The 15,430-nt window shown below is 42.6% G+C and overlaps 2 protein-coding genes across 2 annotated transcripts; one reads left to right on the plus strand and one right to left on the minus strand.

Annotated features, from left to right (window-relative positions):
* The first annotated feature begins 3,253 nt into the window (after positions 1–3,253).
* Positions 3,254–4,493, plus strand: LOC310820923 (serum amyloid A-5 protein-like). The gene is made up of 4 exons (XM_083692764.1): positions 3,254–3,338; positions 3,447–3,546; positions 3,731–3,869; positions 4,140–4,493. Exons 2-4 carry the CDS (start codon positions 3,459–3,461, stop codon positions 4,276–4,278), a joined length of 366 nt encoding a protein of 121 aa, XP_083548890.1. The 5' UTR covers positions 3,254–3,338; positions 3,447–3,458; the 3' UTR covers positions 4,279–4,493.
* Positions 4,494–13,105: 8,612 nt separating this feature from the next.
* On the minus strand, positions 13,106–15,394 carry rplp2b (ribosomal protein, large P2 b). The gene is made up of 5 exons (XM_083692775.1): positions 15,330–15,394; positions 14,315–14,438; positions 14,002–14,050; positions 13,679–13,768; positions 13,106–13,237 (listed from the first exon to the last, which is right to left on the minus strand). The coding sequence occupies exons 2-5, from the start codon at positions 14,435–14,437 to the stop codon at positions 13,149–13,151; spliced, it is 351 nt and encodes a 116-aa protein (XP_083548901.1). The 5' UTR covers position 14,438; positions 15,330–15,394; the 3' UTR covers positions 13,106–13,148.
* Positions 15,395–15,430: the final 36 nt, after the last annotated feature.

Here is a 15,430-nt window from a genome sequence, read left to right on the forward strand (position 1 = left end):
CCAAATGACGAAACAGGGGAATTTTGAAGCATCAGACTGTAATTTCCCAGATTTCTCAAATTAAATTAAATCAAATCAAAGTTTATTCGCCCATACACAGCAAGGTGTAAACGATACAATGAAATGCTGCATTGTGAGCTACCACGCAACAGTGCAGTGAAATATCAAATAAGTAAAAAATAAAAATAGCAATTTATTTTATCGCATGAAAATGTCAGTCCAAGCACTGTATCTCATGACTTTTATAAAATAAGGAAGACAGTCACTGTAAATGCTACACTACAGTGGCCATTCCAAGTTATATTGATTTCAGCTTTCAGGTAGAGAGCTACCACCAATGTGGCAGAAGTTTATTATCACAGTAACCAATGTACGTACTAGAAAGCCAGTCTGGGCAGGGGACTAAACACTGGTCATGGTCATACATTAGTACATCATATAATCACAGCAGAGAGCATGTCATAAACATATGTTGAAACCCAGACAATGTGTTGTTCATAGATAAACTGTCTGGTTCCCTTCATGTGTCACTGCCTGTCATTTACACCATAAGTAATGACAAAGGTGAGATTTCTGGTGTCTCCTTCACCACTATGTGTACAGTGACTTCGGAAAGTATTCAGACCCCTTCACTTTTTCCACATTTTGTTGTGTTATAGACTCAATTAAAAATGGATTAAATTAAAATAATTTGTCATCAATCCACACACAATACCATAATAATGACAAAGCGAAAACACATTTCTTGAAATGTCAGTAAATTTATTAAAATTCCAAAATTACATTAACTATTATCCTTGCATTAAGATGGACTCAATTCAAATTATTGAGTGATTTGTTGATGACATTTTTGCATTTTAGCTAATTTTAAGAGTGTCATAGCAAAGGCTTATGTACATGAGGTATTTCTGTTTTTCAATTTTAATAAATTTACTGAAATTTCTAAAAAACAGTTTTTGCTTTGTCATTCTGGGGTATTGTGTGTGGATTGAAGGCAAATTCTTTTAATTTAATACATTTTAAATTGGATCTATAACACAACAAAATGTGGAAAGTAAGCTATCCTCTCTCAATCACTTTAACAAAGCAATTTAGCACATTAAGTTGCACATTAATTAAGCACACCTGCCCATTTTTAATTCCAAGATTACAGAATTGTTCTAGTCTGTAACAATGCTTACTTTAAAATGATTTGGATGTCCTCTCTGCATGTGTGAATTTCCTGCCTTGGAACACAGACAATGTTTCTATAAGGGGGGTAAAGAGAACTGAGCACTCAACTGTGCTTTCATTTTCATTACAACACAGCTGATCTTTGTCCATGTTTGTCACAGCTTTATGCTGCCATGGATTGTGAATAGTGAGTGAGAATATGAGAAACATTGCACAATGCTAACCAGTCAAGTCTAAATCAACTCATAAATGATACCTGTATATTATTACTATGAATGGCCACCAAGGTGACATTTGTAAAACCATTTGAAATCAAACAATTACTATGAGGATACAGTAGAGATTCTGAGCTTTTATTTTATGGTATTTGTGTACATATTGGTTTCTGGTTAGTTAGGTGTGTTCCATCACATCATTTGTGCAGTCATAAGAGAGCTCTCAGAGTCTAGTATATGCTGGTAAAGTGGAACATTACTGGAGACACCTAAACAAGCGTGCAGCACTGTAACACTGACATGATAATGGAGATATTAGGTTGTCAAACTTGATCCCACCATAATAAAATTGACTAGTGTTGATTATTTCTCTAAAATATTATTAACTAGTCTCCTATGGAGCTCCCAGTACAAACTTGTTATGTTTGTCACCAGACAGCTTTGTTGTCATGGTATTCTTTGAATATGATGCAATCACTTACCAGCGTATTGATTCTCAGCTTTGTGTTTGCCTTTGGAGTCTGCTATTGGTGTCTGTCAACATGAGGACCAAAGAGACGGAAGTGAAAGTCAGGGAGGCTATTATAAGGGGTGAAATATCAGAAAACATAACCAAAACCTTAAACATACCAAATAGTGGAAAGTTGTTGACTGGCCAAGCCAAGCTCCAGATTGAAATCCTATTGAACATGCATTTCATTTGCTGAAGAGGTGACTAAGGTAAAACATCCTCAAAACAACTGAAGATGGCTGCAATACAGGCCTAGCAGTCACCAGAGAAGATACCCAGTGTCTGGTGGGGTCAATGGGTCGTAGACTTCAGGCAGTTATTGCGTGCAAAGGATTGTCCACCAAATAATAAACATGAGTGCTTAATTTGGACATTTGATTAATCTATCTCATCACTTTTGGTGGCCTAAAATAGCGGGACTATGTCTAAAAAGTGTTGTAATGTCTTCATGGTGATAGCAACATGTACAGAAAACCCCTTCAATAAAAGCTGAGAATCACTACTTTCAAACGCAAACATTTGGTGTATAGAGCCAAAAGCAGAACAAATGCTTCACTGTCCCATTACTTACCCAGGGCACTGTATATACAGTATATATGGTAGGTTATTTAGGCTACATGAACAATTCAGAACAATATATGAAGATAAGGTTTCCCCACACTCGCCATCTTTATCAATGGGATTTCATGTATGTTGAGCTTCTCTATTCTACATTATTTCACTTACATGTCCGCCTCTCACAATATCCTTTCATTACCCTTCATCCAATTGGCCAGGGATGACCAGGGTTTATCAAAATGTTTTGTTTAGATTTAGTTACAATACATACACTCAGAGTAATACACTCACGAGTTTGTGATTTGTATGAAATATTGTTTTCCTTGGCTGCTGTCTTGGACCAGTTCTCTCTTGAAAAATAGATGTTATTTCAATGTGACTAACCTGGATAAATAAAGGTTAAGTAAAAACATGCTTTTCAAAAAATGTGAGATTTGTCTTTTGCTGTCAATATTTTGGAATCTATGAGGTTACCAATTTATCCTATTGCCAGTAAAAACGATCAGGGTTTTTCCCAGTTCTCACCGAATGGGCCAGCCAAGGCTTAGTAGGCTCCACCCTGTTTTCAATGTTGAGAACAACGATTAAGGAGCTCCACCCCCTCTAGTGGCAGTCTGGAGTAGGACAGAACATGAGATGCATGGCACATTTTCTTCCAATTTTAAGCAGGTATTGCACAATTGAGGAATTTTCTGAAGTGTTATTTGGTCAAACCTTACGACCTTCCAACAATTGTTATGAGCAGGAGATTCCATCTTTCGGAAAAGGCTGGACCGGCCCACTCTGGGTGAAGTATAAGAATATGCTGCAGACAACAAATTAACAGCACAGCCGGTGAGCCCAATCTTTCTTCTGAGTCTGACTAACTGAGGTACTCAAAGGTAAGAGATGACTCTAACATGGTGTAGTAGTTTTACATTGGAGTAATTATTTGGTCTGTACATTTCTGCAATTCATTGTTTCTCTCTCTCTTTCCATGTCTTGTTCAGACACCTGCAGACATGAAGCTACTTCTAGCTGGGCTTGTTCTGACTCTTATTGTGGGGGCCCACGCCCAGTGGTACCGCTTTCCTGGTGAAGCTGCCCGAGGTCACTTTCTAGACTTTCCAACATTGTATACAGATGATATGTATATTACTCTCTTTGAAATAAGTATCTGATTATAGAATGAAGTATATCTGAAAATAATTATTTTGAAGACATTTTCAACCTCTTAGGCTTGCTCAAATATAATGTGGCATTGGCTCAACATCTTTGTCCTCATCCCCTACAGGAGCTGGAGACATGTGGCGCGCATATGGTGACATGAAGGATGCCAACTGGAAAAACTCAGACAAGTACTTCCACGCCCGGGGAAACTACGATGCTGCCGGGAGAGGACCAGGGGGCAGGTGGGCAGCAAGAGTGATCAGGTGAGTGATTCCCACCCACATATCTGACCAGACATTGTGTTGCTAACAGAATCAGCATTTGCCAGCTGTGCTCGCAATAGTGTTCAGTTGAAAATGAATTGAGGATTTGAGGAAAACTTTCTCCCTGCTTTAGATTTAGTAGCATGCTCTTGTTTTCAAAGAGTCTGATCAGAGTACAGGCATTTTGTATTCTGGATATTTGTCTCATTATTGATGTACAGTATTGTGGTCTAGTGATGTAACATATAGAATGTTCCTGTCCTCTGTCAGTGATGCACGGGAGAAGTTTCAGGGTGGCAGTGGGAGGGGTAACGCAGACTCAGCTGCTGACCAGGCGGCTAATCGCTGGGGACGCGCAGGAGGAGACCCAAACCGCTACAGACCCAAAGGACTCCCCAGGAGGTACTGAACCAAGAAGTCTTCCAAGAGATGAAGCCAAAGTAGTCTATGCATCTGTAGATCAAAACGTAAATCCATACAAGCTCAAACAAATCAAATATTGCTTTTTCTTAGTGCATGATAGTAGTGCTAAATCAATTAAAGATGCTAACAGACATTACATGATATGAGTTGTTTAAGTGCTATATATGTATTTATTTATTTTTGGCAGAAATAAACATTACTCTGCAAAAATCGTCTTGGTGCATTTATCTAATAATAAGGTTGGACAAACTATGCTTTGTTTATCTTTCAAGTTTTGGTTACAAATACAATGTCTTTGAGTTGGTCCTTTTTGTCCGATTCTTTTTGATATATGGGCATATTAGCATATGGGCCTGCTTGAAGCTGGCAAGATGTCACTCCTCTTACTAAAAGCCATTACAGGGAGATTTTAAACACTGGCCAACATTGTATCAGCAAACAGAATATAGTATATGTTATATACAAAGAATGCCACAAATAGACATAAGTAAATCAGGAAACCAAATGTTTTGATAGTTGGGCGACTGATGTACAATATAGGGTTTTCAAGAGTGGAAAAAAGTACATAGCATTTTAAGGCTGTTTGCTATGTTCACACACACAAAGTGTTGTCTGTAAAATAATGATTGGTTATACAATTAAGTACATTTGTAGAAGCATGAGTTTCTACTTCCAGTATTACATGTAAGCTAGCCAACACATACTGTGCAAGACAGTGTAAAACCACAACTCTCTCACTTATTAAAGAGGAGGAAGAGCAGGGAGCTGATGGTTACAGATGACATGTGGCCCTATCTCCTGGCCCTCAGTAGCCTTCCGGCTTTCCTTCAGTTCCTAGCCCAGCTCTACTTTCCTGAGGCGCCACATGCTACCTCTACATCGACAAGGGCGACACCAAGGGCTGCAAAAAAGGTATGTGAATTGGGCCAGCTCTATGAACCCAGATCATTTCATGTGTCGAGTAAGAGAATAGATTGAGTGTATGTATTACTGTATGTATTACTGTGTGTTGCTGTGTATATTAATTGTGTGTGTGTGTGTGTGTGTGTGTGTGTGTGTGTGTGTGTGTGTGTGTGTGTGGTATCTCTACAGTGGCTGTGGCAAGAGGATGATCTGAAGCTGGAGCTTGATGACATGGGGAAGGAGAGGGTTAGCTCACAGGGCCTGAAGGCTAAGACCGTGTTAGATGTGCTTTGTTCTTGCTGTGTGAGATGGCAGCTGCTGGGTGTGGTCATCACTTGTGCCGGCTTTCAGTTCTGTGGCATTAATGCTGTGAGTTAATTATTTTACCAATATCACACAATCTAGTGTCACAACCTTTACCTGATAAGGTCATTCTGTACCTGATATACAGGACAACTGAAGAGCTAATTCATCATTTTACCCACTTCTGATGAACTGCTTCCCTCTCTGTCCTCTCTTGTCATTCTTCTTTGGTCTTATCGCAAATCTTGCTCTGTATTTGTTTTACATTTTCTTTCTAGGATTTACTACTGTGAACATTACTCTTTTGTTACACTCTTAATTATAACAGTATTGCTGGCAAGATTAATACATTGACCCCCTAATTTCTCTACTATCTATATCTATCAGCTTTATTTCTATGCTTTTGACATCTTCTATCAATCTGGAGTGGCCGAGGACAAGATGCACTATGTATCCATGGCATTGAAGTGACAGAGCTCATCACTGTCTCTCTCTGTGAGTATCATCTCAGACTATGGTAAGACAGGATATGGAGCCTTTGGCCTAAACAGACTGATTGGCCAAAGCCATGGGTCGGTCATGCAACTGATAGCGTGAACACTACCAGAGCAAGGTGACAGCACAGCGAACAGTAAAACTACTGTCACCATCCAGTGAACAACCTCCCGCCCCCAACCCAACACACACATTTATTTCTGCTGGGGGAGCACTGGGCATCCAGTAAACCCACGAAAGCGACCCTCTGCCTCAGGGAAGGTGACCAGCAGCCGGCAGCTGGTGCAGAGGTCTACACAGACACCCGCCCAGAGACAAAGAGGGGGGGACAGAGATAACAGAAACGCCAGCGGAAACCATACAGTCAAAACAGTCAGGATATTACCTTTATTAGTTCTAATCCTGATTCACTTCATGTAATTCATTCCTTGCTTTGATTTGTCCAATGACCATAAAAGAGAAAACAATATTCTATAGGAGAGCTTGTTCTAGAGCACTATTTGCAACAACATTTTCATAGAATGGGATTATATTAATAAACAATTTCTACTCACCTCTACCCCGAAAGTTTCATGCATGTATACATACATGTGTCAGCACCTCCAGTTAAAACAATCCTTAAACACTCTATTTGAGTCAGTAATCAACCAAAAGTAATCAGGATAAAATAGTTGACTCATCATAAAGATCTTCTATGGTACCTAAATTTATTCAGACAACGATGGCAGATCAATCTCCTTTTGTCACGTGACGCTTCGCTATATGGGGTCGGGGCAGTACTCTCTCATCTAATGCATTACGCATACTGACTGCAGCTGAGAAGGGATATCACAGTTAGACAAGGAAGGTCTGGCTATCATCTTTGCTGTAAAGCGTTTTCATCAGTACCTATACGGTCACTCATTCTCAATATGCACCGACCATCAGCCCCTGATGAGCCTTTTCAGTGAATCCAAATGCATCCCTACCATGGCCTTAGCAAGGATACAGTGCTGGGCTCTCACACTGTCAGCCTACCAGTTTACTGTATATTGTATATTGTATACAAAGCGGGTAAAAACATTGCAAACGCAGACGCATTGAGCCGCTTACCGTTACCAGACACACCTGTGGCAACTCCAATGCCTCCATAGACAGTATTCTTGCTTGAGAGACTGTTGCATTTACCTGTGAGTGCAGATCACTCAGGTAAATCACAGATCCGGCAGTGGATGGGCCGGGACCCTATCCTGTCCCAGGTAAAGAGATTCTTCATGCAGGGATAGCCTCCTGTGGTAGAGGATGATGAACTGAGACCATATGCAAAGCGCAAATCAGAACTAAGTGTGCAGGATGGCTGCATTCCGTGGGGGTCCAGGGTGGTCGTCCTGCCCCCTGGTCATTCACAAGTCATGGAGGAAGTTCATGAGACTCACCCAGGTGCCTCCCGGATGAAGAGCCTTGCCAGACCATATGTATGGTGGCCAAACATGGACCAGGACTTAGAGAACAAGGTAAAGTCCTGCTCAAATATGGACCAGGACTTAGAGAACAAGGTAATGTCCTGCTCACAGTGTCAGATCAATCAGAAGATGACACTTCCTGCTCCCTTACATCCATGGGAGTGGCCTAACCATCCCTGGTCAAGGCTACACATGGATTTTGCAGGGCTCTTCATGGGTCACATGTTCCTTGTTGTGGTCGATGCACATTCAAAGTGGATTGACTTTCACCGGTGCACACCGCTCCCTTTCACCCTGCATCTAACGGCTTGGGCAGTCAGTAAAAGAGGGCCTGAAAAGAATGACAGGTGAGACACTGAGTATCAAGCTCTCACACTTCCTGTTTCAGGACTGCATCATGCCACAGACAAGCCTAAGTCATGTCTGGACCTTCTACACCCAGATGTCAAGGCAAGAGTGGGACAGAAACAAGAGAAACAGAAGGAGAGACATGACCATCATGTGAGAGAGAGACATTTTGGACCAAATGACTGTGTCTATGTGAGGAACTTCAGTGGTAACACCCAGCGCTGGCTGCCTGGAAATATCCTGAAAGTGGTCCTATCTCTTATGTAGTCAAACTGACTGATGGACGAGTGTTCCGCAGGCACTAGGATAATTTTTGCCTGCGACACGACTCAGGCTCTGAGACTCCCAGTTTCCCAGAGCACACAGCGAAAGGGCACGCTGCTGGGGAAACACAGCCAGAGACTATGTCAGATGGAGTGTCTGTGGACTCTGGGCCAAGGGAGGGTGATGAACATTCACACACAGACACACATACCCCTCTCATGCCCACTAACCCAGCTCCTCTGGGGCATGCGTCGACAGTACTGCGCAGGTCACAGCATAGTCACAAGCCTCCTGCCAGACTGAATGTTTAGAGGGTCACTGTGTGTTAGTGTTAAAATGGCTAACCTAGTTGTGATGGTTTCATGATTGTATTTGTTCTTTCTTACAGGCCTACACTAGCACTAATTGATTGTGTTTAAAACAAAATAAGTAATACAAGTGTTGTATTCTAACTGTTCTTTTCCTTATAGAGGATTTGTAATCTAAGGGGGGTTAGATTACAGATAGTGTTATCGTGTATACAATATTCATATTGAACACAGAGAAATGTACAATGTATTTTAATCTGTATGATTCTTTTATGGTGTTTTAAGGTCTTAAGGGTCCCGTGAGGGTAGATTAGGCTGGCCCTGTTAGCCACGGTGCGACGGTTCAGAGTCTTAAAGTTGATTACTGGCCTTCAACCTCCGCCATTTGATTCCGCTTTTTTCACGGCTTGGATAAGACTATTCGTGATAGGGTTGGGTTCTTCCATGATCACCCCCTGAGCTGTTAACTCTTTTATTATGAAGTCTATTTTCTCTATAGCCCCAGGGTTGAGTGGGTACTGTCGGACCGGGGGATGCACTCCATCCTCAATGGTATGGGTGTATTCAGGCCCCAGTTTACCAAATTTTTTAACCATGCCACACTCGCTGTTCTCCCTCTATACCACATCTCTTGGCTTGGTAATCTCCTCACGTGGTTTATCCTACCACTGCTACACAGATGACACTCAACTCTTTCTCTTTCCCTCCCTCTGACTCACAGGTGGCAACACGTGTCTCTACGTGTCTTGCAGACATTTCTGCTTGGATGTCAGCCTACCACCTTAAACTCAACCTTAACAATACTGAGCTGCTCTTCCTCCCTGGGAAAGCCTGCCCTCTCCAAAACTTCTCCATCACAGTAGAGAACTCTACTGTGACCTCCTCCCAGACAGCCAAGAATCTTGGGGTGATCCTTGACAACCACTTATCCTGTGTGGCGAACATCACAGCGACAGCACGCTCCTGTAGATTCCTCCTCTACAACATCAGAAGAATACATCCATTCCTCACGAGAGAAGCAGCACAACTCTTGGTCCAGACACTTGATTACTGCAACACACTTTTGGCCGGGCTCCCTGCCTCCACCATCAGACCTCTGCAGCTCATCCAGAATGCTGCCACCCGTCTGGTGTTCAATCTCCCCAATTCTCCCATGTTACCCCCTTCCTTCATACCCTTCACTGGCTCCTGGTAGCAGCTCGCATCAGATTCAAGACCCTGGTGCTCGCCTACCAGGCGGCAAAGGGAACAGCCCCTCCCTACTTGCAAGCAATGGTCAACCCCCAAACCCCTGCCTGATCACTCCGCTCTTCCACCTGGGCTGGCCGCCTGGCACCGCTGCCTCTACGTGGATGCAGCAGTCATGCTATTTGGTCACGGCTTTTCACTGTCCTGGCGCCCCGCTGGTGGAACGAGCTTCCCACTGCTGTCAGGACTGCAGAGTCACTACCTATCTTCCGCCGTAGACTGAAGACCCATCTCTTCAGGCTACATCTTGACCCTCGTACAGTTTCAGTAATTCATCCTTCTTTTAGCATTGTGACTGCCAATGGCCCCTGGTGCACTTACTTAGACAAATGTACTTGTTCTAAGTCGCTTTGGATAAAGGCATCTGCTAAATGTCTAAAATGTAAAAAAAAATGTCAAATGTAGCTGTTGATAGTAGTTGCCTAAGACATTCTTTTCCTCCTGGGGACAGGCCACTCTCCTGGATATTTTCCTTGGTTACTTCAGGAACGTCTACAGGCTTATACCACCCCTTTTTTGGGGAACTTGTCTGTAGGAGCCCTAGTCTAAAGTTGGGTGCAAGTCTGATGACTCGAGCAAACAATTGTTTAAGCCTTACTCCAGCTGGAAATCTTTCTCTCTTCGGTTTAAGTCTTTAGTTGTTATTAGGTTAATATGTCCTTGCACCCAGATGGTGCTCTTCCAGATACCATACGGTACCTCTATTCTGATGTTATCTGCCAGTTGAACTTTGAGGCATCCCTTTCTTCCGAGTTTTTTACGGGTCATGGACACCTCTGTCCCAGAGTCTATGAGGTAGGGTACACCCTCTATATCTCAAGACTGAAAGAGGGTCCTTTTTCTCTTTGTATGTCATCTTTTCAAACTCTTCTTGGGGAATATATTTCCCCCCTCCTGTACTTTGTCTCTTGTCTGCTGGAGCCCTAACCTCTTGACGGTATTGAGGTCCCTGGGCCTCAGACTGATTGTAGCACGGCCTCTGGGCGACAGACTGATTGTAGTGTGGCCTCTGGGCTTTGGTCTTTTGTTCAGTTCTTACTGGCTGCCTTCATTGCTCCCTTTTGCATTTTCTCATCATAATGCATACTTTGTCTATGTATTTCGAGGTTGCCACTCCTGAGTGTAATTTCACAACTTCCCCTTTTTTGCTCAAACCATGTCTTCTATTTTCTTTAGTTCTTTCCAGTGTGCATATTTCCTCCCAGATGAGTCAGAGAGCCCACTGTGCATTCCTAATTTCTCTCTTGGCCTGTCTGTGTCTCTTGACTTGGGCCTTCTACCTTCTTCCTCTGAGGAGAGCCCCTCAGAGTCCGTATCTGGATCCTCCCCAGCCCTTCTCAGGGCTGCCCTCTTGAATTTCCTCATCATTACATCATATGTAATGCTAAGATAGGCCTCACAGAATGACTTCGTAAGACTCTGGTCCACCACCAAACAGGCATAGGCTGGCATGTTTAGAAAACTACCTAGCTCTCCTTTAGTGCTGGTTATCTCTACCTGTACCTTGTCATCTTTTTCAGCGACCCATTTCTTAGGCACCCCATAGTCTTTCTGTCCTACTTCAAGAATATATAATCTATATATATTCCATCTCTGGCCTCCAAGGGGCCCAACTGGGGATTTCTGGCCATTTCTGGTGGGCTAGGCTCCCGCCAGCATCTATTTATCTGTATACCACCACTATCTCCCTCACCCTATTCAACATGTGGGGGAGTGTCATTTGCTGCCTCACTGCCCGTTCAATGCCTCTCTCTGCCATTCTCCACGAGCAGAATCTCAAACGCATTCCATTTATGCTTATTACCACCTGCTTCATCTGAAAGATGTGTGCAGCGTCCAGACCCCCTTTACAGCCTCTTGTATTGTCTGCCAGTGGTTCTCTTCTTCTTTCTGATTGGCTTCAGTTTCAATATGTATTATTGACTGAATGGGCAATTTGCCTCCTCCAGTAACAGTGACTTTCGTACCGCCACTCTGGTTCCTAAGGTATTCAGCCCATTGATTTAGGTAATACTGTTCTACAGCTTCCTCTTTTAACTCTTGTCTGAAATATTTCCTCTGTGCTCTGTGTTGGGGAGTTGTAGCTAGTATCATTCCATCTGCATGTACCAGCCAGAGAGATTTCTTCCATAGGTAGACGGAATTCCATTTTGGAGATCTGTAGGCATTGATAGCAACTTGGTCCTAAAACGTTCCTTGAGGATCTCGTCTTATAAGCCCCTCAGGCCTGGTGTATGGGGTCTTGAGCGGCTTTTTCTTTTTCTCCCTGATCTTAACCTTGGGTTTAACTTGGGGAGGTCTTTCCCTTCTGACCCCTCATTTATCTCCATTCCTTCCACCTGGTTCCCCAACTCACAGGCCAACCCTTCTGGTCGCTTAGGTTTGATCCTAGAGTAATAAGGCTTGGTGTGCTATTTGACATGCCTGGTAGGGTTGACTCTTGTTCTGCCAGTGAACTTCCCCCAAGGCTTCGCCCCCGTGGCTCTATGACCCCCTCACCAGCTTGGTATAGGTTGTAAGGGTCGGGTGTACCCACTGTGACCCAATACTTTGCCGTAGCTCTGCTCCTCTATCTAACGCCCCTCTAATTCTTTCTTGAGTTTTCTTGAACAGGTTTGTGCCGGGTTGCCATATATCATTCGGCCCGTAGTCTAATACTGCTTCTGGTTCTTTGTTCTCACCCTCTTTCTCAGACAAGAGGCTGTCATTCTCTGCATCACTTTCATCTTCTCCTTGACTTACTCGATCATCCACGGTCAGCGTGCTATCTGCACGTAACATGCCACTCGAGCTCTCATGTTGCTGCTTCTCTCTTTCTCTTTTGGCCCACCATTCTGGGGTCCATGAGGTTGCATCCCAAGACCACAACTTTCACACCAATGGCCTAAACCGACATCAACCATGTCAACCACTTATCTGTAATCCTCACTCCTGCAGCACAAAGGGCACTCAGTTGTAGGCAGAGTGGCTTTGAGAAGCAGGAATGGAAACTTGTGGGCTGGTAAATAGTGACCTCTGCTGTTTGTTCACATTTATTTATATTATAGTTAAAAACATCTATAAATAACTATAACTCAAGACAAATATCAGTATTTATCAAATACAATGCACTTGATTTTTGCAACAGCACTGAAAAGTGAAATCATGAAAACCCAAGTGCTGCCCTCTAGTCTGCTCAGTGACTGCGCACCCAGATGATGTACATGTATTGCCTATGAGTACATTAAAATTGTGTCATGCGGAGACAGTCATCAATTGGTAGCAATCTTCTGTTTGTTAACCATTAACAGGTAGGTTAACCACGGACAGGTAGAGCTCATTGAAATGTTGGGGTGTTATATTGCAATGTCCAGTGAAACCATGACAGTTAGAATGCTCAATAAATAAGACAGCTTTACTGTAATAAACTACTGTACTGTCATCTTAAGAGTGAATTAATAGCCAAATATACATAACAGATTAAACCATTAGTATACATAAAAGGGAAAAAATAGGCTGAAAATGTATTTTCTACGAACAATTTATTTATCTGGTCCTGAACAAGTTTAGTCGAACAGGCCAAATCCCATGTCATCATCAGATCCTTCCTCTGATTCCTCCTTCTTCTCTTCCTTCTTCTTCTCCTCAGCAGCAGCTGTTAAGACAATGGTGATTAATAAACAATCCCAAAACCTTTCCAACATCAAAGACTGTAGCAGAGCGCAATGTTTATACTAAAGATGGCCAATGTAAAAGGAATTTGTAGGAAATTATAAAAAAATCAATTCACCAAAGAACATGTTCACTATAAATGACGTGCAGCCTTTTACAAGACATTGCACCTCGTAGCAAGGTTCACACCTCAACATGGTCTGGACAAACATTGTTAATTATCCACAAACTTAATCCCGCACACAAATGCAATTAGCATGCAAGTATAGTCCTTCCAAAGAGGGTTAGCAAGGCATTTAACAGTCAATTGAAAATAAGGTAAACATAATCCAACACTGCATCGAGGACAAAATCTACCCATACAGTAAATATTACAAGGCTCTGCAGCACCACTCATAAGGGCTCACTGATGTGCTATGCTCACCTGCAGCGGGGGCAGCAGCTCCACCAGCACCAGCAGAGCTGGCTACTGCTACAGCACCACCTGCTGGCATACTGGCCAGCTTGCCATAGCCTGTCAAAGAGATTGCAGTTGTGTTAATTAACAATGACTACTTTATTAGCCATGTAGTGAGGGAAATGCCTAGCAGATATAAATAGCAATAAAACAAGGACAATATTGGCATTCATTAAAACTAATGTCAGTATGACAATCTGTGTGATGTTGGTAAGAGTACAAATTATCAGTTTAGTACAGCTGCAGATAAATGTCAGTCCATTTCAGTCAATGAGAACACTGCAACTCACCTTGGGTGATCACCTCTTCCACATTTTTGCCACTGAGTTCAGTGATGACCTGGCAAGAAGAGGGGGACTTTCATTTAAGTGTGCCATAGTCCATCATGAAGAGATATCGCTTAGTTGGTAAAACATTATCATAACGCATGTCAAATCTAACAGCAGATGTAAATAAATAACAAGTTAGTGTTACTATTTTAAGAAATCAATGCAGGCATGCAAATCAGGATTCCTGATCAAGCAACTATCAGAGCACACCTGTGGGTAAGTTACTTCAATTTAACAAATAGATAGGGTAGAATTTGTGTGAAATCCAACAAACCTTCTCCATGCGTGTGTCATCGGCCTCAATGCCAACGCTTTCCAGGATCTTCTTGATGTCCTTGGCCTGAGGGCTGTCATTACCCCCCAGGGCAGCAAGCAGGTAAGCAGCTATGTAACGCATTCTGAGAAAGAGACCATGATGCAAATTACAACATCCATTGCTAGGAACAAAAGCAGTGCATGAAAGAAATGCAACAAACCGAAGGCCACTCAGCCAGTCTTAATACAATTAAATATAGAGATGGGGAGATGCACAGACAGACTTTAATAAGTGTCAATACAGCCTGTTTCCTACTAAGAATGTCTGCAAATGAAGTGCACGTTTTTCAAAACACCAACAAAACGACCAAGTAGACAAAGGGAAAATAGATTAACCCAGTGTCAGTAATCAATGAATTTCCAAGAGCATTATTTTAGTGCAAATGTCAGATCAAATGTATTAAAAAAAAGGAGAGAAAAAATGCCTTTATATTCGCCTCTTGAGGCTTTCACTGTGCCAGTTATGTACATTATTTTAACTACATGAAAAGTGTCAACATCAGAAGCGGGGCTGTTGTTTGAACAAGTCAATGATGTACATCAGCTGGACTGGCTTGCTTAGTTATAAGCAGTCCCTACTTGGTTAGTTTAGCCAAATGCATAATATACTGCTATTTACTGGAGTTGCCATCATTGGCGCGACCCTCAACACATGTTGGAGACGAAGGGGGCATTGAATAAAGCCCCTCATCCGCCCAAAAAAAGACCAGTAATGGGTCCAAACAATATGTATCTGCTTTGGGCCTCGTACATATACGTAGTTCCTAAACCCAGCCTTGAGCGGCAACATTGAGAGCGATACACATGGCTGTTAGCTGGCTAACATGCTTCTCTAAACACATAGCTGAATTGCTATTTAGTTTAGCCTAGAAGATTAGGGGCATACTTGAATGTAATGTTTAATGTTACAGTGATGCATTACATGTGTGTTCATAGGGCATCTAAAAACTTAATTATTTTAATAAGTGACTCACTTGACACAGAGAAGGCAAACGCGTGTTCACGACGAGGTATGCACGGGCAGAAAGGAAGCTGAAGGCACGGAGGAAACGGAAGAACGCTTGGTGGGCGGGGA

Source organism: Argentina silus (assembly GCF_951799395.1).
Source record: "Argentina silus genome assembly, chromosome: 2".
Classification (NCBI taxonomy): domain Eukaryota; kingdom Metazoa; phylum Chordata; class Actinopteri; order Argentiniformes; family Argentinidae; genus Argentina; species Argentina silus.

Bases quoted from the DNA above. Each gene is read 5' to 3' on its own strand.
- rplp2b (XM_083692775.1), bottom strand. From the start codon at position 14,437: ATGCGTTACATAGCTGCTTACCTGCTTGCTGCCCTGGGGGGTAATGAC. The intron at 13,769-14,001 runs GTGAGTTGCAGT...TCTCTTTGACAG, and splicing joins GGAAGAGGTGATCACCCAAG to GCTATGGCAAGCTGGCCAGT. The intron at 13,238-13,678 runs GTGAGCATAGCA...TTGTCTTAACAG, and splicing joins AGCTGCTGCCCCCGCTGCAG to CTGCTGCTGAGGAGAAGAAG.
- LOC310820923 (XM_083692764.1), top strand. From the start codon at position 3,459: ATGAAGCTACTTCTAGCTGGGCTTGTTCTGACTCTTATTGTGGGGGCC. The intron at 3,547-3,730 runs GTCACTTTCTAG...CATCCCCTACAG, and splicing joins TCCTGGTGAAGCTGCCCGAG to GAGCTGGAGACATGTGGCGC. The intron at 3,870-4,139 runs GTGAGTGATTCC...GTCCTCTGTCAG, and splicing joins TGGGCAGCAAGAGTGATCAG to TGATGCACGGGAGAAGTTTC.